A 25,259-nucleotide genomic window follows, 5' to 3' on the forward strand; every position below is an offset into this window, starting at 1 on the left:
TTGCATATTTGCATTTGCCAGATTAACACACACAACACGCAAAAGAAAAGACTAGTCAAGCATTGGCCTCGACGATCATGCTCATCTTTTTGTCATCATCAATCATGTACTAAGATAGGAGCAAGTCAAGTACTAGAATCTCCTTATCAAAAACAAATGTACCACTAGAATCTCTACCATAAGCAATGGCCAGTGGTCTACAGACCAACCAAAAACATTTCAAAGCCTCTCCTCCATCTACAACTACAATACTGTCCCGGTGGTCGCTCATTCATGCCGCCTTCTTGACTACTGGATGGTCTCTCCAGGTGGTAACTCGGCAACCTTCGGGGGAGAGCCCAGCACCCGCTCCATGTCGAACCGCACTTCGATGTTGCGCATGCTGTACCCGACGATCATCAACCAGAACAGCAAGTTGGCCAGCTGGTTCGCGCTTGTTTCGGACACTGTGGTCTGCAAGCCACAACTTCTTGTTTCAGAAACATAAGACACAATATCAGCCATGCAGTTATGTATCCCTCACCTTCATCTGCTCCGGATCGGAGACTGCCAGGAGACGCTTTATGAATGCATTCATAGCAAAGACGACGTCTTCCCCAGCAGTACTCGTCAGTTCCTGCAATCAGCTTCCCTTTGTCAGATCCACCAACAGATATATCCTCTGCTCCTCGGGATGGATGGATGGATGGATGGAAACAAAAGAACCATTGTAAAAATCTACAAACACATCTTTTCAAAAAAACAAATCTACAAACACATGTATGTACCTTCAAATTCTGTGGTTCTAGGCTCTTCAGATACTCCAGCAGCTCATTACTTCCCTGCGAGGATTTCCTAGCAACTTGACGGCTCAGCTCATCAATCTCTGCTTCAAGCAACTCTATATATTTTACAGCGTCGATTTTCTCAGGTCCAGTGGCCTTGTTCCATCGGATTACTTCCCCAGTTACCTTTTTCTGGGTTCCAGGAGCGTAATCTGATGAATCCTACAAACACAACGCATTCATATTAGTAAACTCTGCATATGGAACCAAATATGTAAAAACACCCAAGACCGCAAAATAGTTCGTTGGAGGTGTGATTCTTGGAGCACGATAGTCGAGTAATAAGCATAAACACATGGACTGGAAAACCTGGTTACCAGCATCTCCTTGTAACATTGATTGAAGAGAGATCAGCAAGTACAAGAATGCAAAGGAGTAGGACAAAAGAAAGCTCTTGGTGTGGCACAAACCAAGCAATCATATGGCATACCAACATCCATTCCGTAATCCAATCTTAAGTCCAGGAACAAAATAGCGAGACACAAGCACCAGCAACTATGAAAGTTAAATTTTCTTCTCAAACAATTTAATGGGGTCTTCCTTTGTTCTTGTCCCCACTAGTCGTGTAGTCAGAAAGCATACTTCCTATGAGAAGAGCTTAAATGAATAACAGTAGATTGAAGATTCCAAAAACATATGGTCCTTTACTCCTTTTAATTGTGTCCTCAGCACCATTAAATACATGCTATCATGCAAAGGCAGAGAGCTGAATACAGAACACGATGAGTTATTCACCATACAGTTTTGAACTAATGAAAGATCAAGATAGTTACATATCTATTAAATATTACTCTCAGTTCTCCAGAGGAGCTTTTTAGCTAAGGGCACTAGTGAAAAGCGGCAAACTTTAAAGGTGACAAACTTTCTCAGCCATATTTACTTAAGAATACACACGGCACCACTAGGACCTGTGTACACTGTAATCATAAAAAGCTCAGATATGAGCATGGCAGTCGTTTAATCATATATACCTTTTAGAAGTACATGGTGGCAATGGTGGATAGCTTACCTTTTCTTCTTCCGGTTCAGGAAGAGCAATCTGCTCCAAACTCTGTTGCAACTCCAGGCGGTACTGTGCGTTCCTAAACATGTATCCAGTCATTAGGACACTGTACATAAGCTGAGCCAGATTTTCAGCAACCTGTGTTGATGAAAGGCAATCGAGCATGTCATGAAAGAGACAACAAAATACTCAAATGTCGTGTAAATGTGCCACAGGGAAAACAAGCATAGGAATTGGAAGCTCCCATTACCGTCGTGACAGTTACAGCGAAAAATTGTGGTGGTAAAGTCCCAATCATATTGGTCACCGTGTGCCGCATGGCCTCAACAACCTTTAAGAAAACATATGGAGGGGAATGTCAGCGTATAAGTATATTTTATGAAATCATGAGCCGTTTTACATAAAAATGAAGAGATGAAAACAAACCTGCGTTGGAGCTCTTTTTATGAAGAGCTCCATAAACTCTGGTTGGACATTTTTGACGTATTCTAGGAGAATATCCCTCCTGTTCTTGGGCTGTTAAGGAAGGAAACAACACATAAGCATGACTTTTGTAGCTGGCTCCATGAACAGGTGAGAATTTGTATCTTTATACCAAAATTTCACCCATCCGCTCAACGTCGAGTGTCAAGGTGAAATAAGTAGGCACGGCGGGAGATGTATGCGCTCGTGGTTTATGATCTAGAGACGTTATTGAGATTGGAAGATTGATGCCCATCTCATCACACTTTCTAGTAGTATGTAGCTAAAATCCTAGACTATGCAGGATTGATATGATAGAGTAAAGGTAAAGGGCAACCATACTCACCAGGCCGTTGTTGATAGGGTTGGCCGTGGCATCGCCTCCAGAGGCGGCACCGTTGGGCTGCTCCTGCTCGGCGGCGCGCACGAGGCGGATGCTGTGGCGCGCCCGCGGGGGGAAAGGGACGCTCGAGGGGGAGGCGAAGCAGCGCGACCGCGGAGGCGGAACCCTCTTACTATAGGTGGAAGTGGAGGAGGGAAGCAGGAGGAGCGACGGGGACATGGCGGCGGCGGCGGCGGCGGAGATTGAATTGAATGAGATTGGGGGAGGAGGACGGCTGTAATTGCTGCGAGAGAAAAACAGAAAGGATACGGCCTGCGATGCCTGTGAGCCCCTCCAACGTGAAGGGACGGCCGAGATCAGCGTAGTTTGGCCAGTGGCCTCCGTTCCCAAAAAAAAAAGTGTTCTGTGAGAGTATCTCTAACAATCTTTCTAAATTTCACTCTTTAAATTATTATTATTTAAAAAACTTTCTGCATAAAAATTATTTTCTATATATTTTCTCTCTTTAACAGCATTTTTATATCTTATGTACACTCCTAGAAAACTATTTTCGTTATCTATTTTTAGCTAGCGAGAAATGCGGAATGGAAAATGGCTACATTTGGATAACCACTTAGAGAAGCTGTTGGAGGGTTATTTTCATCAAAATCTATATTCCTAATAGTGAGGAAAGATATAAAGAGTCTCTTGAAGTTGCTCTTAATTTCTTCTACTAAATCAAATTATCTTAAATTTAACTAAATTTATAAATAAAAATATTTTAGTATTTATGATAAAAATAGGTATTGTATGAAAATATATGGCATGATGAATCATGTTACATATTGATAGTTTTCTGCGCAAATTTGATCAAATTTAAAATTATTTAACTTAGGACAAAGTTAAAAGAATACTTATTTTAGGACGGAAGTGGTTCAGTGTACGATGGTTTAGAATGGCTAGGGAAGTTTGGTTCATGCAATGAGTTAGGACAAGATCATCCCATCCTATATTCTTTTTAATGTATTTTCTGGATTAGATCATCTTAGAAAATGGATGGAACACGGTTTCTTTTACTTTGGACGTGAGGATGAGAGTTAGATCAACATACTAAACTGGGATGGAGATGTTCCATTCTAACTAGAATAGAGTTATCTCATCCAACTCTCCAAGCAAACAGGACCTTATGAACAATTCTATTTTGAAATGATGCCGTGACTCGAACATGTTGGTTTTATTAATCACTAGTTTTCAAACTCTGGATCCTAGAGGAGCCAGAAGAGAATTGTGATAGTAAATTAAAAAAATGCCTTCTTCTGGCTCCTCCAAGCTGCTGTAAGCTATTAGCTGCACACAGCATGAGTAATGAGCACTGGTATCAGAGGAAGCAACGCACGCCAATAGATGAAGTTGTGACCAAAATGGCGCAACATATGAAACATTAATCCCAATTCCATTCCATCAACGGATTGAGTGTCAGCTCATTCCATTCAACCCAAGCACATTCATGGATCAGATCATCAGAGAAGAAGCAATCTAGCTTGTAATTCTTTGCTTGTCCTCATCCATGGATCCTGCTTCTTGGCCTTCCTTGGTAGGACTTGGGAGTGAGCAGGTGCTGGATCAGCAGAAGCTGTAGTGGATGCAACTGATATAATCAAGGCATTGGCAAGAGGATGATTATTTTTGCGCTGCTTGTACCACAGAGTTATAGCTAACGAAGATGAAGATACTAAAATTTAGCAAGGAAACATAACAAGTAGGGAGCTAGAGCTGAGTGGAGGAGGCGGCTCTTCTGATGTGGGAGTTGCTCTTGCTGCTGCTTGGCTGGATCAGTGCGGCCATCTCCACTTTGAGCTGCATTTCAAAATACAGACGAGGTTAGGTTAATTGTGTTGTGCAGAAGGGCTGCTGCTGCTAATTGGGCAGCCTAGAAAGAAAGAAAGAAAGATGAGATTGGCCAAGCACGTGTACTTGTTTGCACTGCCTCTTGAGCTTGAGGTTCTCATTCACCAGGCGACGAACCTCCTTCTCCAGTTCCTGCACATACGCCTGTCCTTGCACCCAATCACTACTGCAGTTAGTAATAATCAGAGAGGAGAGGAGAGGACTAAAAATTATTCATTTCAGCAGGCATCAACGAACTGCTGCTATTTTTCAAGAGAATCCTACCCTCTTCCTTGCCCTGGAGCGGAGCGCAGACTCCCTGTTCTTCATCATCCGGATGTTCTTGCGCTCGTCGTCGCCGTCGCAGCAGCCGCTGCTGTTGCTACCGCCGGCCCCAGTCAGATGCAGATCCAGGCCGCCCAGCAGGTACTCCTCCTCCTCCTCCTGCTCCTCCTCCGCACCGCCGCCGACGCTGAGCGACAGAAGAGGGCGGCGTGGGGGCAGCGGATGAAGAGACGGCGGCGGGGGCGGCACGGGCGCCGCGGCAGCGCTGTCGTTGTCGCGGCTTGTGCTGGTACTGGACAGGGAGAAGAGCGAGCTGCAGCCGCTCAGGCTCAGCTGCGGACTCCTCGGCATGACTGATTCACTCCCGTCCCGCGCGCCCTTGCTCCACGCACCTGCCGACGAATTGGATCGGATCGGATCGGATCGGATTGGATTGGAGCAGGCTCCAAGCACTGTTTGCCTCCCTCCGCCTTGGGTGTGGAACGAATGGAAGGAAGATGTGGTGGACGACTAGACGACGACGGCGCGAATGCGACGCTGCTTCCAACACATGGTCACACCCCCTATAGTAATCTTTGTAGTCCTCTCTCTATCCGTTCGTACAACGCTACAAAAGATCTCCCTATGCGATTGTCTTAATTCAACCTGTTTGACCAAATTTTCCCCAAGGGGCTTCCTCTATTTTTAACTAGAAAACAGCTCCTGAAGCTGTCTGAAGCTAGAGCTGTTTGGTACGGTTCTTGAAGGGGCCGGTGGTGAAGCTCCTCACGGAGCCATACCAAACATCCCTAACACAGAGACCTACAGATGCATATTTTATTAAAGGAAAACCGGCAAAAAAATCGAAGTAAGCAGTTCAGATGACATATCCTAATCAATTCACGAGCACACGATCACAATTCACGATCGATAAAGACCACCATATATTATTATTACTAAACTTACCTCAATAGAAACAATTGATTCTGCATGCAGCCAACTGCTGATACGTGCGTCTAGCTTAGCCACACCTCCAAGGTCACCGTTATCACACATCACTGTCAACCAGAGCATGCAGCCACGCAAGATGAAATTCCAAACCGTAGCGACAAGAGGGTCCATCCGATCCACCTTCACCGTCATCAAACCCTTGCATGTCTGTCACCTCCGTGGTCACGGACCGCTCTTGCACTATAACCACCGCCACCCATGAGACAATAGCTCTAAAACTCCTGTGTGGCACTATAGGCTGCTATAGTTGTCATTGTCGTCTCACTCTTATGGTGTCCTGCTATCACCATCAGTGGCGGAGGCAGATTCGAGATTTAGGGGGGCAAGGCGGGGGGAGGGGGTCTCATTCCTTTATCTTCCTCCATCTTCACTTAGATTTTCTTTTTTCTTCTTTATTTTCCCTCTCTTCTCCCTGTTTACGTCCAATGGAGGGCTAGGACAGTAGGGGGCTCCAGTCCCCCTGCACCCTCTCTAAATCCACCTCTGATCACCATGGTTACACCCAAACCATCATAGATTGAACTGCCACCGTCAGATAGGACTGTCATTCCCTATAGGGTGATGGGATGGAGAAGGAGTCCACCCGGCGGATCCACCCTAAAAGAAAGGAGTATGGATCCACCCCCTAACTTGAGGACTAGGGAAAGGAAGAGAGAAGGCTAGATGAGCAAAGGAGGCGTCATCACCGTTACCTTCACTACCAGATCTGTAATATATATGCGAGAGTTTGTGGGCAAGTGGATGATGGGATTGAGTCATTTTATCCCCTTGTCTGGTATTGTTGGTCGGCAATTGTTAGTGTGGAATTTATTGTTACTCTAAGGAAATACTACTTTGACACTAAAACCTATGGTCCATTGGAGAGGACAAAGTAATACTTAGGGGTATATGGATCCCAGGACTAAACTTTAGCCCATGTCACATCGAATATTTGTAAGTGCAATCAAGCTCTTTGTGGGTTTTGGTGTTGATGACCACCTAATTAGGGAACTAATGAGATTCATCGAGATGATATGCAGAAAATTTAAAAAGAGGATGATGTACAGGTTGGAGGATCCCCCAAATTGATATGATGGCTATCTTGACTCATGAAGGCTTAATTTATTTTATATTTTGAATATTGAGTTTAAGGAAAGCCGTACTATAAAGAGGGATCCAAGAACTACTGTCCAACTGTTGAACCAAATGCTCAAATTCTGAAAACCACATCCTCATACTCAACCAAAACAGCCAGCAAAATTTCACATTCAGCAGAGTTGTTTTGATGGGTGCGGCAGTGCCGCGCCTTGGTGCGGCAGTGCTGCACTTAATGTACCGCTGGGACCAGAGGGGTATAAATTCCCCAACGGTTACAGACCTCAAAATAGTGCTTCCCAACGTTCATATTCGCAGAAGACAGAACCAGAGCTCTTCTCTCTCTCCTCCATTGCTCCCATCTCTTCCCCCAAGCGGATCTCCACATCCCACCACCAAATCTTGAGGGAAAAGGCAGCAAACTTCGATTGGAGAGCAGATCTACTGTTTCCCCCACTCAAAAGAGCATTTGGTTCACGTTTGGCCGGTGGATCTAGGGTCTGTTACTCTTGGAGTTCACTCCTAGCCGGCTAGTGGTCGCCCTCGAGCTTGCCCCTTCGTGTGGCAGCCTTGGGAGGTCTATAACATTCTCTTGCAGCTAGTAAAATCACCCCTCATCTCAAGAGTTCACCCTCTTGACTTGAGAACGAGGAAGGGCCGACCTTTGTGGTGAAACCCAAGCCTTTTGTGGCAGCCTCAACAACGTGGACTTAGGCCAGCCTTTGTGGCGACGCCGAACCACGGGATAAATCCTTGTCTTGCGTGCTGATTTACTTTATTGGTTAGTTTCGTTCTTGTTCAAGGTTTGAGACCGATCTATTTATCTACTGCGGTGTTCCCTGTTCTAGTTCCATATATGTGTTGCTGACACCTGCAGGAAGCCTAGGAATTAACTCGATCTACTTTTGTTTCAGCAGTTTTTGAATTCTGTAATTTGTGTTCTGTCTGAGCACGGCAGTGCCACACTCGGCACGGCAGTGCCGCACTCTCCTCTAACAAGAATTTGGAGTTGAGTTTTTGCAGGCCTATTCACCCCCCCCTCTAGGCCTCTTTACTGGTCCAGTGATCCTACAAGTGGTATCAGAGCCGCGTTGCTTCGTATACGCTTCACCGCGTGAAGTATGGAGACCGGTGGAGGTTCGAGGAAGATCGGTGGCAAGGGAAAAGAAGTTCGCATGGAGGATGTTGGTAGTAGTAGTGAGTTGTCACTATCTACAGCCAGCAACACCACTCTCAAGGATGCTCCCGAAGGAAACACCACCGATGCTACGAGAAGAAAAGAAAGAAAAGAAAGAAGAGAAGCAAAGCTCAAGAAAAGAGAGGAGCGTGAACAAGAAAAGAAGCTTCAAGAGAAGCTGAGCCGCAAGGAAGCTAGAAGAATTACAAGAGAAGAAAGAGTCAAGAGAAGAGAAGAAAGGGTCAAGAAGGTGTATGAAGCATCATCAAGTGAACTATCATCTAGTTCGGATGATGGTGATGATGATGTATCATACCATGTCTCTAAGGACAGCAAGAAGGGTGAGAAGAAGAAGAAGGATGAGAGCAGCAGCAACAAGAATAAATACTCCGCTGTATCCTTCAATTATTCTTCTTATTTCACTAACCGCGATAAGAAGTCTTTCATTAATGTACCCGCGGGCAAGTTGCCTCATTTTGATGGGACCAACTTTGCCAAGTGGAAGCACTTAATGAGAGCCTATCTTATTGGCCTTCACCCCGGTCTTTGGGAAATTGTGTGCAGTGGTTTTGAAGGACCGGAGGATCCCGAAGCTCCCACAAATGATGAGCTAGCTGCTGTCCATCTCAACGGCCAAGCCACAAGCATTCTTCTTAGCGCCTTGGATGGAAATGAGTACAATAGAGTGATGAATGTTGATGTTGCAAAACAGATTTGGGACACTTTGCATCTAGCACATGAAGGTGTTGATAAAGTGAGAAAAGCAAAGATTGATTTGTTGATGGCCAAGCTCAACCGGTTTGTCATTGTTGATGGAGAAGGACCACAAGAGATGTTTGATAGGTTGATGATTTTGGTGGGCAAGATTAGAGGCTATGGTGGTGATGAGCTTGATGACCACAAGGTAGTGAAGATTATGTTAGAAGCTTACTCACCGAGAAATGAGACGGTAGTCACCTTGATTAGAGACAAGAAGAAGTTTGAGCACTTCACTCCCAATGATGTGCTTGGAAGACTTTTGACATTTGATATGCAAAGAGAAGAAGCAAATGAGAGAAGAAAGCTTGGTGAGCTGCAAGCAAGGTTGGATGGCATGAAAATCAAAGATGTAGCTCTCAAGGCCAACAAATCAAGCAAACAAGGCTGTTCAAGCAAGGCAAAGGGCAGCAAGCAAACTTCTACTTCTCAGCCCAAGAAAGAGAAGGAAATGCAACAAAATGATGACCCAACTTCCTCCTCAAGCGAAGAAGAAGACCATGGGGCAGATTTCAAGAAGATAGATGATATGGCACTATTCATCAAGAAGTATCACAAAGGGCTGAAATCAAATGGGTACAAGCTTGTGCAAAGAAGGTTCCCAAACAAGAAGAAACGGACTTGCTACAAGTGTGGCAGCACCGAGCACTTCATAGCAAATTGTCCTTATGAGAAGAAAAGTAACAACTACAAGAAGGACAATCATGAAAGCAAGCATGAGCACAAACAAGAGTATAAGAGAAAGAAGAAGCCTATGGGAGAAGCACACATTGGGCATGAATGGGATTCGAGTAAGGAGTCAAGTGAAGAGGACATGAAGATTGCAACCGTAGCCATCCAAAAGACGTCCTCAACACCAAGGCTCTTCAACAACATGTCCGATGATGATGACTACCACTCTCACATTTGTCTTATGGCAAAAGGTGAGAAGGTAAAACTGAAAGCCACATCTCCTCCCTCACCATCTCTTGGTGATATCTCTAGTGAACTTAGTGATAGCTCTAGTGAAGATGATGTCTCTAGTGATGAGGAACTAAATGAGATAACTAGAAAATTAGACCCTTCAACTAAAATCTTCATCATTAAAACTTTGGAGGACTTAGAGAGTGTACAAGCTGAGCTAGCAGCTAGAGATGATGATCTCTTAGCACAAGAAAAGATGTACATTGCTTGCAAGGAAGCTCTTGCATTAGAGAGAAGTGAGGTGTCCTCTTTGCGCAAAGCTTTGGCTAATGAGCAAAGAGAACATGCTCTCACAAAGAAGGCAAATATTGCACTCAATGACAAGTATTGTGTCTTAGATGAAAAGCACAAGGACCTTGAGATGCAATATAACCTTCTTTGGGAGAGCACCTCACATCCTTCTAAAGCAAAGGACACCTCTAATCCCTCCACTAGTCAAGATTGTGGAAAATATCATAATGTTGATTTGAATATCTATTCCACTAACCTTGCAAACATGGAGGCAATGAGAAAGGAGATTATTAGGCTCAATGCTATGCTGAACAAAAGTGGCAAAGATGAACAAAAGAGGCCAAAATACAAGGATGGGAGATTACCTCACATCAAAAATGGACTTGGTCATGAAAGGGGTAACAAAACCAATGGTCGCAAAGTGATCAATGGTTTTGAGTGTGTTCAGTTCATCAGCAAAGGGAAGATAGGTACAGATAGACCTGCACAGTGTGTGACACAAAAGCCAACCCGAGCAGCACAGCCTGTCAAGCGCAGCAGTGCTGCTGTGAAGGGCGGCAGTGTCACGACCCGAAGAAAGGGGAAGGTCACCTACTTTTCCTTTGCTCATGATAAGCCCAAGAAGCAGGTCTACAAAGTGAAGAATGAGCCCCAGAAGTCGAAGAATACCATCTGGGCCACCCCAAACAGATATTCTTATCAACCGAAGGCTCATGCATATAGACAAAGCTTGAGTTCATGCTTTGTGCTGAAGAAAAACAGCAAGGGGGAGGTGTATGCCAAATATGTTGGCAAGGACAGAAATGTTCATATTAACACCTCTATTTGGGTTCCTAAGATTCTTGTTACTAATATGCAAGGCCCCAAAAATATTTGGGGACCTAAATCAAGGAACTAAATCTGTTTTGTAGGCATACTCCTCCGGTGGATCAAGTTGGGTGCTTGACAGCGGATGTACAAATCATATGACCGGAGAAAGGAGTATGTTCTCATCATATTCCCCAACTACAGATTCTAGTGAGAATATTATTTTTGGTGATAACTCAAAGGGGATGTGATTGGTCTTGGTAAAGTTGCTATTACACTTGAGCATTCAATTTCTGATGTTTTACATGTTGATTCGTTGAGTTACAATTTGTTGTCGGTTTCACAACTTTGTGAGAAAGGCTTCAATTGTCTCTTTACGGATAAGGGTGTGGAAGTCTCTAGTAGGGAGGATTCCTCTATTGTCTTCACAGGTCACCTCAAGAACAAGCTCTACTTAGTTGATTTCAACAAAAGTGAGCCTACGCTTGAGACCTGTTTAGTGGCAAAATCTAGCATGGGTTGGTTATGGCATCGCCGACTAGCTCATGTTGGGATGAGGAACTTGGCCAAACTACAAAAGGACAACCACATTCTTGGACTAACCAATATTGACTTTGACAAATACAGGATTTGTAGCGCTTGCCAAGCCGGAAAGCAAGTAGGCGTACCTCACCCACCAAAGAGCATCATGACCACCACTCAACCTTTGGAGTTGATTCATATGGATCTCTTTGGACCGGTTGCCTACCTTAGCATCGGGGGTAACAAATACGGATTAGTTATTGTTGATGATTATTCCCGTTTCACTTGGGTATTCTTTGTCTTTGATAAGTGCCAGGTACAGGACAAGGTAAAGACATTTGTAAGAAGGGCACAAAAGGAATTCGGTCTCCCTATCAAGAAAGTGAGAAGCGACAATGGGACCGAATTTAGAAATACCCAAGTTGAAGAATTTCTTGATGATGAGGGCATCAAGCATGAGTTTTCAACCCCATACACCCCTCAACAAAATGGTGTAGTAGAGAGGAAGAATAGGACACTCATTGATATGGCAAGGACGATGCTTAATGAGTACAAGACGTCGGACATTTTTTGGTGTGAAGCCGTCAACACCGCTTGTCATGCTATCAACCGCCTCTACTTACACAAGAAACTTAAGAAGACTTCATATGAACTTCTCACCGGTAACAAACCAAAGGTATCATACTTTAGGGTGTTTGGGTGCAAATGTTTCATTCTAAACAAAAGGCCCCGAACCTCTAAATTTGCACCTAAAGTTGATGAAGGCATTCTTCTTGGTTATGGATCAAATGAGCATGCCTATCGTGTCTTCAACAAAACCTTGGGTAGAGTTGAAGTCACAATAGATGTGACATTTGATGAATCTAACGGCTCTCAAGTAGAGCAAGTTGATTCAAGTGTTGTAGGAAAGGAGGATCCACCATGTGAGGCAATCAAGCAATTGGCCATCGGTGATATTAGGCCACAAGAAGTTCAGGCCACAGACGAGGAGGATCCACAAGCTGTTGCTGCACAAGATTCCGCTGACGTACTCGATGACCAAGTGCAGCACACTCCTGCTGGAAATCAGCAGAGTGGCAGTGCCGCACTTAGGAGCGGCAGTGCTGCTCCCTCTACCTCGGCAACAGCTTCACCAACTCCTGCACCATCAATTCAGGGGGTCAATCTTGATCCCATATTTGAAGAAGAAGAAGCTGAAGGTGAAGAAGAAGAAGAAGATGTTGAGCATCCTAAACTACGCCAAATCATTCAACGGGATCACCCTATTGACAACATTATTGGAAGCATCCGAAGGGGAGTAACAACAAGATCACATTTGGCAAGTTTCTGCCAACACTACTCTTTTGTGTCACCCAAGGAACCAACCAAGATTGAAGATGCTCTAAAAGATCCAGATTGGGTTTTGGCAATGCAAGAAGAGCTCAACAACTTTGAGAGAAATCAAGTGTGAAGCTTGGTGGAAAGACCCAAGACCAACATCATCGGCACCAAGTGGGTTTTCCGCAACAAGCAAGATGAGAATGGCGTGGTGACAAGGAACAAGGCAAGATTGGTAGCTCAAGGCTTCACTCAAGTTGAGGGCTTGGACTTTGACGAAACATATGCACCGGTGGCAAGGCTTGAAGCAATCCGGATACTCTTAGCCTTTGCTGCTCATCATGACTTCAAGTTATACCAAATGGATGTCAAAAGTGCATTTCTCAATGGTCCAATTCAAGAATTGGTATATGTGAGGCAGCCACCAGGATTTGAAGATCCCAAGTTCCCCGACCACGTCTTCAAGCTCCATAAGGCGCTCTATGGGCTTAAGCAAGCTCCAAGAGCATGGTATGAATGCCTTAAGGATTTCTTACTCAAACAAGGCTTTGAAATAGGCAAAGCCGATCCTACACTCTTTACACATAAAGTTGGCAATGATTTATTTGTGTGCCAAATATATGTCGATGACATAATATTTGGTAGTACTAATCATGTGTATGTTGAAGAGTTTAGTAGGACCATGACAAAGAGATTTGAGATGTCTATGATGGGTGAACTCAAGTTCTTCCTTGGATTTCAAATCAAGCAATTGAAGGAAGGGACATTCGTATGCCAAACCAAGTACACCCAAGATATGTTAAAGAAATTTGACATGGTGAATGCAAAGCCAATCAAAACTCCCATGCCAAGCAATGGACATCTTGATCTTGATGAAGAAGGAGCACCCGTGGAGACCAAGGTATATCGTTCCATGATAGGCTCTTTACTTTATCTTTGTGCATCTAGGCCCGACATTATGCTTAGTGTGTGCATGTGTGCTAGATTTCAAGCTAACCCGAAAGAGTGCCATTTAACGGCTGTTAAGAGAATCTTGAGATATTTAGTGCACACTCCTAACCTTGGCTTGTGGTATCCCAAGGGCTCTAAGTTCAATCTACTTGGGTATTCGGATTCCGATTACGCCGGTTGCAAAGTAGATAGAAAAAGCACTTCGGGGACTTGTCAATTCCTTGGACGGTCCCTAGTGTCTTGGAGCTCTAAGAAGCAAAATTGTGTAGCTCTTTCCACTGCCGAGGCCGAGTATGTTGCAGCCGGTGCATGCTGTGCTCAACTACTTTGGATGAAGCAAACCTTAAAAGATTTCGGATGTCAATACTCAAAAATCCCACTCTTGTGTGACAATGAAAGTGCTATCAAACTTGCAAACAATCCTGTAGCACACTCTCGCACCAAACACATTGACATCCGTCATCACTTCTTGAGAGACCACGAACTTAAAGGAGATATCGAAATTCGCCATGTGAGCACCGAAAAACAACTAGCCGATATCTTCACTAAACCTCTTGTTGAGTCAAGGTTTTGTGCTTTGCGCAGTGAGCTAAATATACTTGATTCTCGTAACGTGGTTTGAACTCCTGCACACCTTTTGAGTGATCAACTAGCATGTGTAGGAAAAGAATTTTAAAATAAAACATCATATTGGGTTTCAAAACTAATTGCAAAACTAGCTCCAAAGTTTCTGACCATAGCTTGTATTGATTATTTGTTTCTGGTCATGAAATTTGGAAAATATAGGTCCATATCTAAGATAGGAAGAGTCACCTAGATGGTAGCTAAAACTGGTCACACTGGGCAGGTGCGGCAGTGCCGCTCCTAGTGCGGCAGTGCCGCACTTACGGTTTTCTATTAAAAATTTACCCGTGACTTATTCTCTCTGTGGGGGCCCGTTTTTATTCTTTCCTATCTACTCTGGCCCCGCAGTAACTCTTCCTCTCTCTCTCTCTTCTCCCCGTCGCCCGTGACCGTGTGCTCTCTCTCCCTCTCGCGCGCACACGGGGTGACGGCCGCCGCGCGCCCTGCCACAGCAGTGCTGCGCCGCCCCTGGGTGTCCTCCTGCTCGACAGCACCCAAGGGCTAGGGTTCCTGGCCGGACCCCTTCTCTCCTTTCCTCTCCATTCCACGCGGGCAGTCAAGGTAAAACCCTAACCAAATCTGTTTGTGTCCGATCTGTGCAATGTGATGTTCCTGCTCTCGGATTTCTGTTTCTAGATGCAATGTGGGGTATTTAGAATTGATTTTGATGGTTTAAATTGAATCAATTTGGTGTTCCATGATTTGGAAGAAAAAGGGGGAGGGCGGCAGTGCTGCCCAAGGCAGAACGTCAATGTTCTGTGTTGATTCAAACAGCAATATATCCCTCTTTCATCCACATCATTGATAACCAAATAGATTGGATTTACTCTCTACAAAGTCAAGTCTTTATTTCTCATATTTATTCTCTCAAATTCGTGAGCAAACTTCATAACTTTTAGACTGTGATTCAGAGATTTTGGTAAAGAAAAGATGGAACTTGGAGATGATCAGAGAGGCAAGAGAAAGCCAATTAGAAAGCAGCTTGCTCGCAGAGGCAGGGGGAGGGGATCCAGCAGCAGTGCAGCCCCTCGAGAGTCAGTTGACAGAGAGACTCACAGGCAGGACATGCATCAGGAGGAGTTGCAGCAGCAGATTGGGTACACCATCCTTACTGAAGGTATAATTGGAATGTGGAAATCCTTGCTCAGTTTCATTCCACATACTTTTGGAACAGAGATTCAGATGAGATCCACTGGATGACTGATGGCAGACATTACCGTGTTAGCTTTATCACTTTCTGTCAGATTCTTGGTTTTGGGCAGATGCACAGGACTTACTCCAGGATTCACCAGGATAATCCTTTCAGGGTCAGTGACATTAGCCATTGTTGGAGAGACCCCAGCCAGGCAGATGGCAAGAGGAGTGGTCTGAAAAGCTACTATTATGTCATGAACAACCTTCTGAGGAACACCATTGATCCTAAGGATGGAGCAGCTTCAGATATTTGTGGTTTTGTGAGGAACTTGCTTGCTCGTTTTCCTGATGGTGAGAAATTCAATGTTGGTAGGTTCATTTGGGTGCAGCTAGCTTATGCTATGGATGATGCTAGGAGGAGTCTGCCCTATGCTCCCTATCTTATGTTCATGATTGAGAGGGTCTCTGGTTATATATTTCCTAAGGATGGTTTCCACACCGTCTATAATATTGAGAAGACCCAGTCTTATGCAGCAGCCACAGAGACAGTTGGTGGCACCTCCAGGGGTCGTGAGGACATTCCCGAGAGTTCTCACTCTAGGTCTCGCTCTAGGAGCAGTGGCAGAGGACTGAGTAGCACAGTCAAAGCCTGGATGAGAGCTATCTTTGGACATTGCTCTTATGCTTCTCAGACAGCCTATGACACAAGGATGGAGCTCAGAGAGTCACTCCAAAGGACCAGAGAGCGTGCTGGGCTTGCACCATTTCCACCTGCTCCTGTCCCACCTCAGTTTGAGTTGCCTGATCTTTCTGGGACAGAGCAGAGCAGTGACTCAGGACAGCATTCCAGTGATGATGATGAGTGATTCCTCTATATTCTCTTCTCTTTTTGGTACTTGATGCCAAAGGGGGAGAAAATTAGAGGGGTCAAACCTTTTTCGATGATGTGTCCATGCTGCAGCTGCGCTTCATGTCATAACCGATGAGAGTAGATGTTAGGTTGTGAGTTTGAGAGTCGATCAAAACTCTATTTGTGTAATATTACTACCTATTTGACTCCATCTATATCGGTTTGTGTGCTGTAGTGTACTTCATATTTATGCTAGGGATATTATCTATCATACATGTCTTGCTGTGAAATTTTCATGTTGATCTGACTGATGCAAATGAGTGCGGCAGTGCTGCACTTCTGTTCAGCAGTGCTGCACCCCATTGCAACAGCCAGATTCTGTTATGCTCTGAACTGTCACATGCATCACGTATTATTATTTTGACACAGTGTTCAGCATCCCACAGCAGGCACGGATGTAGGGGGAGCCCCCAAATCACATCTAAATATATGAACTTTGACCTTTATGTCAAAATTGGAATTCAAATCCAACTCATATATTTAGGGGGAGGCTCCTACATCCATTTCTCGAAAAAGTCTCAGTGTTAGTTTATACTTTTGTAAGCTCTAATTGGGTTGTCATCAATCACCAAAAAGGGGGAGATTGTAAGTGCAATCAAGCTCTTTGTGGGTTTTGGTGTTGATGACCACCTAATTAGGGAACTAATGAGATTCATCGAGATGATATGCAGGAAATTTAAAAAGAGGATGATGTACAGGTTGGAGGATCCCCCAAATTGATATGATGGCTATCTTGACTCATGAAGGCTTAATTTATTTTATATTTTGAATATTGAGTTTAAGGAAAGCCGTACTATAAAGAGGGATCCAAGAACTACTGTCCAACTGTTGAACCAAATGCTCAAATTCTGAAAACCACATCCTCATACTCAACCAAAACAGCCAGCAAAATTTCACATTCAGCAGAGTTGTTTTGATGGGTGCGGCAGTGCCGCGCCTTGGTGCGGCAGTGCTGCACTTAATGTACCGCTGGGACCAGAGGGGTATAAATTCCCCAACGGTTACAGACCTCAAAATAGTGCTTCCCAACGTTCATATTCGCAGAAGACAGAACCAGAGCTCTTCTCTCTCTCCTCCATTGCTCCCATCTCTTCCCCCAAGCGGATCTCCACATCCCACCACCAAATCTTGAGGGAAAAGGCAGCAAACTTCGATTGGAGAGCAGATCTACTGTTTCCCCCACTCAAAAGAGCATTTGGTTCACGTTTGGCCGGTGGATCTAGGGTCTGTTACTCTTGGAGTTCACTCCTAGCCGGCTAGTGGTCGCCCTCGAGCTTGCCCCTTCGTGTGGCAGCCTTGGGAGGTCTGTAACATTCTCTTGCAGCTAGTAAAATCACCCCTCATCTCAAGAGTTCACCCTCTTGACTTGAGAACGAGGAAGGGCCGACCTTTGTGGTGAAACCCAAGCCTTTTGTGGCAGCCTCAACAACGTGGACTTAGGCCAGCCTTTGTGGCGACGCCGAACCACGGGATAAATCCTTGTCTTGCGTGCTGATTTACTTTATTGGTTAGTTTCGTTCTTGTTCAAGGTTTGAGACCGATCTATTTATCTACTGCGGTGTTCCCTGTTCTAGTTCCATATATGTGTTGCTGACACCTGCAGGAAGCCTAGGAATTAACTCGATCTACTTTTGTTTCAGCAGTTTTTGAATTCTGTAATTTGTGTTCTGTCTGAGCACGGCAGTGCCACACTCGGCACGGCAGTGCCGCACTCTCCTCTAACAAGAATTTGGAGTTGAGTTTTTGCAGGCCTATTCACCCCCCCCCCCTCTAGGCCTCTTTACTGGTCCAGTGATCCTACAATATTTGGTTACTAATTAGGAGTATTAAATATAGACTAATTATAAAACTAATTGCACAGATGAAGACTAATTTGCGAGACGAACCTATTAAGCCTAATTAGTCCATAATTTGATACTGTGGTGCTATAGTAAACATGCACTAATTATGGATTAATTAGGTTTAATAGATTCGTCTCCGAAATAGACTCCATCTGTGTAATTAGTTTTATAGTTAATCTATATTTAATACTTCTAGTTAGTAACGAAACATTCAATATGACGTGAACTAAAATTTAGTCATTTCATCCAAACATGAGTTCCCGTCGTTCAATGGAAACTGTTGGCAAAAATTAAAATTCTATTAGTGCTTGCGGACTCCATTGTTTGGGTGGTGGACATGATGGGAGGCTGGAGAGGTGTAATGGCGTGGTGCGTTGGTCCGTTAATATCACCTATATGGATCATGTGGGGCCGGGCAACGAGAGTTGACGATCCCTCGATACTTACGTTTGATCAAATTTATATGGAAGGTATTAATATTTGTAATACCAAATATATTTATGTTTGACCAAATTTATATGCTGAATTTGGATGTGTCTCTCTATTGACTACTTGAAATTTTATTTATCTGTCAATCACTTCTTACGGCCACTAAATCTGAAATAGAGGACTGAGATCTCACTCCTTAACTTCTTCCACCTTAACTTCTTCTATTCCCAGCAGCCGCCCACTACCTCCTCCACCAGATCACCGCACCACCGCCCCCGCCGCCACCCTGCTCCGCGGCGCGGGGCTCCAGCGAGACCCTCCCGCGCGGCGGCTCCTCCCTGCCACTCTCAGCACCACGCGCCTTGCCATGGCTAGGCCCTCTCGCGCTCGGCGCAGGGCTCCACCTGCACCTCGCCGGCGCTACCTCCGCCACCATCCCGATGCTCGCCCCCGCCGTTTCCACAGGCCAACCGACTCACGAACCGCCACCACCGCCCGCTACCATACCACTCCGGAGCTCTCTCTAGGATCACCAGATATAGGTACACCATCTCTCCCAAACTCTGGACCCTAAAGACCCCGAACCTAACCCTAAAAGCTTGCCGGAGCTTGCCGGGGTTGAGGAAGACGAGGCCGAGTGGCGTCGATTGAGAGATATGCAGGATTTTCAGTCAGTTGATGAGGAGCAAATTTGAATTTATATGGAAGGTATTAACATTTGTAATAGAAGCGCAGGTAAATGAAAGTTATTCAAGATTTACTAGATGAAAAGTATTATAATATTCCGATCCGTGTGTTTGTGCTGCGGTGGAGAGGACCATGACCATGCACGCATATCCAGCAAGCTAAGCAGGCCAACGGGCCGGATGGGACAGGAAGCACATGACTGCAAGCGTATGTTTGGATATGCACGCAGGGCGGCATATGGGTAGGTAAGGCTGGCAACAAGAACACACAAGGCAGCTATGTCGAATTGCCGATCGATCCGTGGCTTGGCTTGCTTGGCTGCATCTATCCCCTGCTTCTTTCTTTCTTTCTGTGCATGCAGCATGGCAGCATGCAGATGCAGGGGCATTGCATTTCAACCACCACATGCATGCCACCAGGAGGAGCAGGAGCGAGACTATCCTGACCTCTCGTTGTATTCTTCCTTCTCGGGACTGATGGCCACGACATCCAGATCAGAGATGTTTGTTATTAGCAAGAATATAATGCATTCTACTAGCTAGTAACATACTACTACTGTATGTAGTTGCACTGCTTTTGCTTTTGCACGCCACCTACTTCACTCGATCCACGGACAGATCCATCGATGGCATCTGCGGCAGGAATAATGGAGGCGGCGCTGCTCGTCGCCGCGGCGCTGCTGCTGGTGCTGGGCGGCGGCGCCGAGGCGCTGAGCCTGGACCTGTACGAGGAGAGGTGCCCGGAGGCGGAGGCGGCCGTGACGGCGGCCGTGCGCCAGGCCATGGCCAAGGACCGCACCGTGGCGGCGGGGCTCCTGCGCATGCATTTCCACGACTGCTTCGTCAGGGTAAGGATGGCATTGCGTTGCCATTGCATCTTAATTTCTATCTTAAACAAGTAGCAGCTTGTAGCAGCTGCAGCAGCATAAGCCAGCTGCTGCCACTGATCCATGACATGGCCGCCGCCCGCCGGCAGGGCTGCGACGGCTCCGTTCTCCTCGACTCCACCGCCAACGTGACGGCCGAGAAGGACGGCCCGCCCAACGTCTCGCTGCACGCCTTCTACGTCATCGACAACGCCAAGGCGGCCCTCGAGGCGCTCTGCCCAGGCGTCGTCTCCTGCGCCGACATCCTCGCGCTCGCAGCCAGGGACGCCGTCGCGCTGTCCGGTGGCCCGTCGTGGGTCGTGCCCGTGGGCCGCCGCGACGGCCGCGTATCCCTGGCCGCCGAGACGTCTACGCTGCCGGGGCCCAGGGCCAGCTTCGAGCAGCTGAAGCAGGCCTTCCACGCCCGGGGGCTCTCCACCAAGGACCTGGTGGTGCTGTCGGGCGGCCACACGCTGGGCTTCGCGCACTGCTCCTCCTTCCAGGACCGCATCCACCCTGACAAGGCCCAGCAGCAGGACCCTTCCCTGAGCCCCTCCTTCGCCGCCTCCCTCCGCCGGGCGTGCCCCGCCAACAACACCGCCCGCGCCGCCGGCTCCGGCCTGGACGCCACCTCGGCGGCCTTCGACAACACCTACTACCGGATGCTGCAGGGCGGGCGGGGCCTGCTCGCCTCCGACGAGGCGCTGCTCACGCACCCCAAGACGCGGGCGTGGGTGGCGCTGTACGCGGCGTCGCAGGAGGCATTCTTCAGGGCCTTCGCCAAGTCCATGCTGCGGATGGGAGGGCTCAACGGAGGAGACGAGGTGCGAGCAAACTGCAGGCGCGTCAATCAATAGGGAAGTCACCGGGCTGGGCTGGGCTGGGCTGGATGTGCAGCAAAAGTGCTTCGAATTCCAACTGGGCCAGGCCTTTATTACCTGGAGTACTACTGTAGTAAAAAAAGAGACCATGTTTATCTGTCTAGTAGTATTTATTTGCATCCTGGTTCCTTTCTTGCAACGGGACTTTATAAACTGTTATACATGCTGTTTAGATACAGGGAATACGAATCTATTAAGTCTAATTAAACTATTGTTAGCACGGTTAATGTAGCATAATATTGTCAAATCATGGGCTAATTAAGTTTAATGAATTCGTCTCGCGAATTAGTTTACATTTATACAATTGATTTAGTAATTAGTCTATATTTAATACTTCTAATCAGTATCAAACATCCGTTGTGATAGAGATAAGTTTAGTCCGGAGTATTCAAACCTTAAAACACGACTGCGTGCGATTCAAACTAATTTATTAATTCGGACGGACGGTTTGAGAGAAAATTTAAGCAAACAGGTTCCGAAGAAAAAAGTTAAGAGCCTGTTCAAGAGGGCTCCTTCCGACTCTGGCTCCGGCTACGTAGCGCAGCTCCGCTTGCTCCTTCTGCCGTGTAGGCAAATGTAGCAGGGAGCCTGAGCTTTTTTTTCCCCGTTGCTACAAGAAAGAGCGCACAGTGCCGATTAATGTAGCAGGAAGCCGGGGGCCAGGGGCCCGGGCCCCTCCGGGCGGAGCTGCCCCAAGGAGGATCTAAAACCTACCCGGTGCCAGTGACGTAATCCATGGATTAGTCCAGACGGAGCTCTGGGCTAGGCTTGGGCTTGGGCTTGGGCTTCTCTCCCTCGCAGGTCGCCACTCATTCGTCCGTCGTCAGAGCGTCATCGCCACCACCAGTCCCTCTTCCACCTCACCCACCCTTAGCACCATCAGCGACAGGGAGACTGAGAGACGACATGAGAGGAGAGGAGACGACACCAGTCAGCCGGTGGGGAGAGACAGACTAGACTACTGTGATCACAGGAGAGCAGCTCTCTCTCTCAGGACCGTTCGACCGGCCGGCCGGCCGGCCTGCCTCCGTCCGCCCCCGAGAGAGACGTGTGGTATCGGGCCTCTCTCTAGGACAAGAAATCAAGGAGGAGAAGAGCAGATCTACATCTGCTCCACCGATGAGCGCGTCTCGGTTCATCAAGTGCGTCACCGTGGGGGACGGCGCCGTCGGCAAGACCTGCATGCTCATCTCCTACACCTCCAACACTTTCCCCACCGTGAGTTGATTCGCCCCCCCCCCCCCCCCCCCTTTGTACTGTATGGCTTGACGAGGTAGAATATAGATCGGCTCCTCCTCCTCCTCACTCAGGGAGTCAGAGGAGGGGATAAAAGTACGAAATTCATCTTCTTTCGTACATTGATTTCTACCTATTATAAATAATAACCATCTGGATACAGCTTAGCTGATTCTCCCGACAAACTTTTTTCGAGGAGGGGAAACAAGAAGGAAATCACGCAACTGTAATCAGGGATAAAAAAAGAAATAATCCTACCATATCCATAGCTTAGCTTGATTTTCCCACTTCGTTGGAGAGCCACATAGGATAGGGGTGTCCTTTTGCCCATCTTCTCTTGTGACATCAGAGTCACGCAGTAGCTGACTCTCTTTTTTCCGACCAAAAAATGTGCCTACAGCCCTGTTTGTTAGTCTTCATTCACTTGTGTAGCCTCAGTTATATTACTCCGTTGCTTATTCCCTACACGGGGCATCTCAATGCCGCAGGATTATGTTCCAACTGTGTTCGACAACTTCAGTGCCAATGTTGTGGTCGACGGAAGCACCGTCAACTTGGGTCTGTGGGATACAGCAGGTTAGCATCCTTCTTCACATCTGGTCTTCTTCCTGCCTCCGAGTATTGTAACCATACTCTTATGGATTTTACAGGACAAGAGGACTACAATAGACTGCGCCCATTGAGCTATCGTGGTGCTGATGTTTTTCTGCTCGCCTTTTCTCTTATCAGCAAAGCAAGCTACGAGAATGTATCAAAGAAGGCAAAAACCTCGCGCTGCTCACTTACATTGCCCCCTCATTTGATATAATCTTATTTAATTTAGCTTCTCTACTTGCATTTCTTGCAATGACCTGTGCATGTCTCTTTTTCCAGTGGATTCCTGAATTAAGGCACTATGCTCCTGGTGTGCCTATAATTCTTGTCGGGACCAAGCTTGGTATGCTTTCACCTCATAATGCATTGCGTTTGTGCTTATCATGTGGCCTTTTTTTTTAGAATTGTGGCCTTTTATTCTTATTCATCGCCATTTGCACTGCCAAGATTTTCTGAAACTCACATGTGAAAGCTTGTGCCGTGCAAACTGAATTGTTATTCCCATTTCTCAGAAATTTTGGTTCACTGAACTTGCTTATGATTTAAGCAATCTCAAATCATGGTTCCTTCTGTTGTTGTAAATTCATGCCAAGCCATTTGATGCCAGCCAACCCTCCACCTCTCGCCCTCCCCTCCCAAAATGATGTTATAGAAACAATCTTTCAAAGATAAAAGTATATACTGCCATGTATGTGGAAATATATGTGATCATTGTGGAAGCAAAATACAAGCTATTGGAATTGGGCAGGGACATCATTGCTCAGTGTATTTGATTGGAACATTGCTTAATGTATTTGATTGGATCACATGTCTGCCAGGATTGAGAGATTGTTGAGCATTAAACAAAATACCAACATTGTGTTGGTTAATCACTGTCTCCCTAGACCTACTTATGTTAAACCAGTTTATTTGCTTGTGAAATACACATGACGCAACTAAACGTTTTAGGGAACATGTTAAACAGAAAATATAATCGAAATGTTGCTAACATAAAGATTGTTTTATCAAATAAAATTCTGCAGAAGCAGGTCCATCTAGTATGTGAATACGTGTATATTTTGAGGCAAATTTGTAGGAAAATCTATGATAAAATCATGTATATATGCAGCAGAGGCTGCGCTAGATCATCTCATTTTACTAACCTCATAATCAATGGCTTCATGTTCTTTTAGCTTTTGGTTGTTATTGTGCTACTACAGGTTCTTTGTTTATTAGATATAGTTGATGTTGCTTAACTTTTTAGTTATTGGTGATAGATCTGCGGGATGATAAGCAGTTTTTTGTTGATCACCCTGGTGCTGTTCCTATTTCCACTGCCCAGGTACGCTAAGAATTATCTGCTTCCGTCTTATCACTTTGGCGGGGTAGTGGCATCAATATTTAAACATGGTTTCACTGATCTATGCAGGGGGAAGAGCTGAGGAAGCTAATCGGTGCAGCTGCCTACATCGAATGCAGTTCAAAAACCCAACAAGTAGTGCAGTTCTTTTCTTTCCCTGCAGAAGATGCATCGTTGAGCTCACTTGCTGTGCATGCTTACTGACTGCTGCTGCCTTGCACCTCCAGAACATTAAAGCGGTGTTTGACGCGGCCATTAAGGTGGTTCTCCAGCCTCCAAAGCAAAAGAGGAAGAAGAAAAAGGCGCAGAAAGGATGCGTCATTTTATAACTAGTAAATGGCAGACTCAGCAGATGTTCCGCAACATCTTTTGCTGCCTCTGGCTGCGCTTCAAAGGACCAGCACAAGGCATATCTTGTTGTGGTGCTGGTCGTGAAAGATCCTGATACACTTGGTTTCTAGTGTCGTACTACGAGTCAGTCATGCCTGTTGACCGATCACTGCATGTTTTGTATGGACGAAACAGAACTTATCATCGGTGAATTTGCAATATAGCAGGTTGCTGAAACTAGGCAGTCACTTGACTAGTCAGTGTCTGTGTAGATGTTTTTTAATAAAGGACGAACCGGCATCTATATCCACAAGCTGGATATACGTAGTCGCTCTAAACCTTAAATGAGGAAAAACCTCTAAAACAAAAGAAGAAAACTAGAAGATTAGGCTTCAATCTTTTTTTCCGTTCATATTTTATCCCTATAAAGCTTTATCGTAGCACCATCCATGTTTTTTTAGAAACGATCATCCATGTTTTTTTAGAAACGATGTTAGAAAATCGTTGATAAGCTGCTGAGGTGCTGATCGAAAGATTTCCAAGACGACGCTTCAAGATGAAAACATATCGAAGACGCGCAAGTCGCCAGGATTAGGTTTTTATTTGGAGATCCACCGACTGCTGGTGGAGACATTGGGAGCGGAAGAACACGGTGAGTCGGTGACAACGCCTCCAAGCAGCAAAACGGCGCTTGAGAGCGTCGCCGTCGTCGTGGCCGGTTTATCGGCCTGACTTTCGCCTGTATCTCCAAAATCCCACGCACAGCATGGCAGCAGCGCGCCATTCTCAGCCGTCGATGAGCCCCTGCAGCACCTCCA

At 45.9% G+C, this 25,259-nt stretch overlaps 4 protein-coding genes across 6 annotated transcripts; 2 read left to right on the forward strand and 2 right to left on the reverse strand.

Annotated features, from left to right (window-relative positions):
- Positions 1-52: 52 nt before the first annotated feature.
- LOC112890219 lies at positions 53-2,944 on the reverse strand. Its single transcript, XM_025957120.1, has 7 exons — positions 2,636-2,944; positions 2,254-2,343; positions 2,078-2,158; positions 1,834-1,965; positions 768-986; positions 524-616; positions 53-453 (listed from the first exon to the last, which is right to left on the reverse strand). Exons 1-7 carry the CDS (start codon positions 2,849-2,851, stop codon positions 289-291), a joined length of 996 nt encoding a protein of 331 aa, XP_025812905.1. The 5' UTR covers positions 2,852-2,944; the 3' UTR covers positions 53-288.
- Positions 2,945-4,016: 1,072 nt separating this feature from the next.
- LOC112890229 (bZIP transcription factor 27-like) lies at positions 4,017-5,329 on the reverse strand. 3 transcript variants are annotated; one of them, XM_025957142.1, is made up of 4 exons: positions 4,784-5,329; positions 4,586-4,663; positions 4,369-4,468; positions 4,017-4,259 (listed from the first exon to the last, which is right to left on the reverse strand). In XM_025957142.1, the coding sequence occupies exons 1-3, from the start codon at positions 5,132-5,134 to the stop codon at positions 4,379-4,381; spliced, it is 519 nt and encodes a 172-aa protein (XP_025812927.1). In that variant the 5' UTR covers positions 5,135-5,329; the 3' UTR covers positions 4,017-4,259; positions 4,369-4,378. The 3 variants fall into 3 exon arrangements, with proteins under 3 accessions (XP_025812927.1, XP_025812921.1, XP_025812916.1); XM_025957136.1 differs by having other exon boundaries at positions 4,017-4,244; positions 4,784-5,328; XM_025957131.1 differs by having other exon boundaries at positions 4,017-4,468; positions 4,784-5,326.
- Positions 5,330-19,459: 14,130 nt separating this feature from the next.
- LOC112873729 (peroxidase 64) lies at positions 19,460-21,118 on the forward strand. Its single transcript, XM_025936771.1, has 2 exons — positions 19,460-20,043; positions 20,172-21,118. The coding sequence occupies exons 1-2, from the start codon at positions 19,822-19,824 to the stop codon at positions 20,916-20,918; spliced, it is 969 nt and encodes a 322-aa protein (XP_025792556.1). The 5' UTR covers positions 19,460-19,821; the 3' UTR covers positions 20,919-21,118.
- A 656-nt stretch (positions 21,119-21,774) lies between these two features.
- LOC112885888 (rac-like GTP-binding protein 5) lies at positions 21,775-24,701 on the forward strand. The gene is made up of 7 exons (XM_025951584.1): positions 21,775-22,160; positions 22,667-22,754; positions 22,829-22,938; positions 23,052-23,115; positions 24,029-24,093; positions 24,181-24,246; positions 24,339-24,701. The coding sequence occupies exons 1-7, from the start codon at positions 22,062-22,064 to the stop codon at positions 24,438-24,440; spliced, it is 594 nt and encodes a 197-aa protein (XP_025807369.1). The 5' UTR covers positions 21,775-22,061; the 3' UTR covers positions 24,441-24,701.
- Positions 24,702-25,259: the final 558 nt, after the last annotated feature.

Source organism: Panicum hallii, chromosome 1 (assembly GCF_002211085.1).
Source record: "Panicum hallii strain FIL2 chromosome 1, PHallii_v3.1, whole genome shotgun sequence".
Taxonomy (NCBI): Eukaryota; Viridiplantae; Streptophyta; class Magnoliopsida; order Poales; family Poaceae; genus Panicum; species Panicum hallii.

What these genes read in the sequence shown, in the direction of transcription:
- LOC112890219 (XM_025957120.1), bottom strand. Translation starts at nt 2,851, where the DNA reads ATGTCCCCGTCGCTCCTCCTGCTTCCCTCCTCCACTTCCACCTATAGT. An exon ending in TCGCTGTAACTGTCACGACG is followed by an intron (nt 1,966 to 2,077) that starts GTAATGGGAGCT and finishes TCATCAACACAG; the next exon opens with GTTGCTGAAAATCTGGCTCA. An exon ending in CTGAACCGGAAGAAGAAAAG is followed by an intron (nt 987 to 1,833) that starts GTAAGCTATCCA and finishes TTGTGTTTGTAG; the next exon opens with GATTCATCAGATTACGCTCC.
- LOC112890229 (XM_025957142.1), bottom strand. Translation starts at nt 5,134, where the DNA reads ATGCCGAGGAGTCCGCAGCTGAGCCTGAGCGGCTGCAGCTCGCTCTTC. An exon ending in GCTCCAGGGCAAGGAAGAGG is followed by an intron (nt 4,664 to 4,783) that starts GTAGGATTCTCT and finishes GTGCAAGGACAG; the next exon opens with GCGTATGTGCAGGAACTGGA. An exon ending in TCAAGAGGCAGTGCAAACAA is followed by an intron (nt 4,469 to 4,585) that starts GTACACGTGCTT and finishes TTTGAAATGCAG; the next exon opens with CTCAAAGTGGAGATGGCCGC.
- LOC112873729 (XM_025936771.1), top strand. Translation starts at nt 19,822, where the DNA reads ATGGCATCTGCGGCAGGAATAATGGAGGCGGCGCTGCTCGTCGCCGCG. An exon ending in TCCACGACTGCTTCGTCAGG is followed by an intron (nt 20,044 to 20,171) that starts GTAAGGATGGCA and finishes GCCCGCCGGCAG; the next exon opens with GGCTGCGACGGCTCCGTTCT.
- LOC112885888 (XM_025951584.1), top strand. Translation starts at nt 22,062, where the DNA reads ATGAGCGCGTCTCGGTTCATCAAGTGCGTCACCGTGGGGGACGGCGCC. An exon ending in GGGTCTGTGGGATACAGCAG is followed by an intron (nt 22,755 to 22,828) that starts GTTAGCATCCTT and finishes TGGATTTTACAG; the next exon opens with GACAAGAGGACTACAATAGA. An exon ending in TTCCTATTTCCACTGCCCAG is followed by an intron (nt 24,094 to 24,180) that starts GTACGCTAAGAA and finishes TGATCTATGCAG; the next exon opens with GGGGAAGAGCTGAGGAAGCT.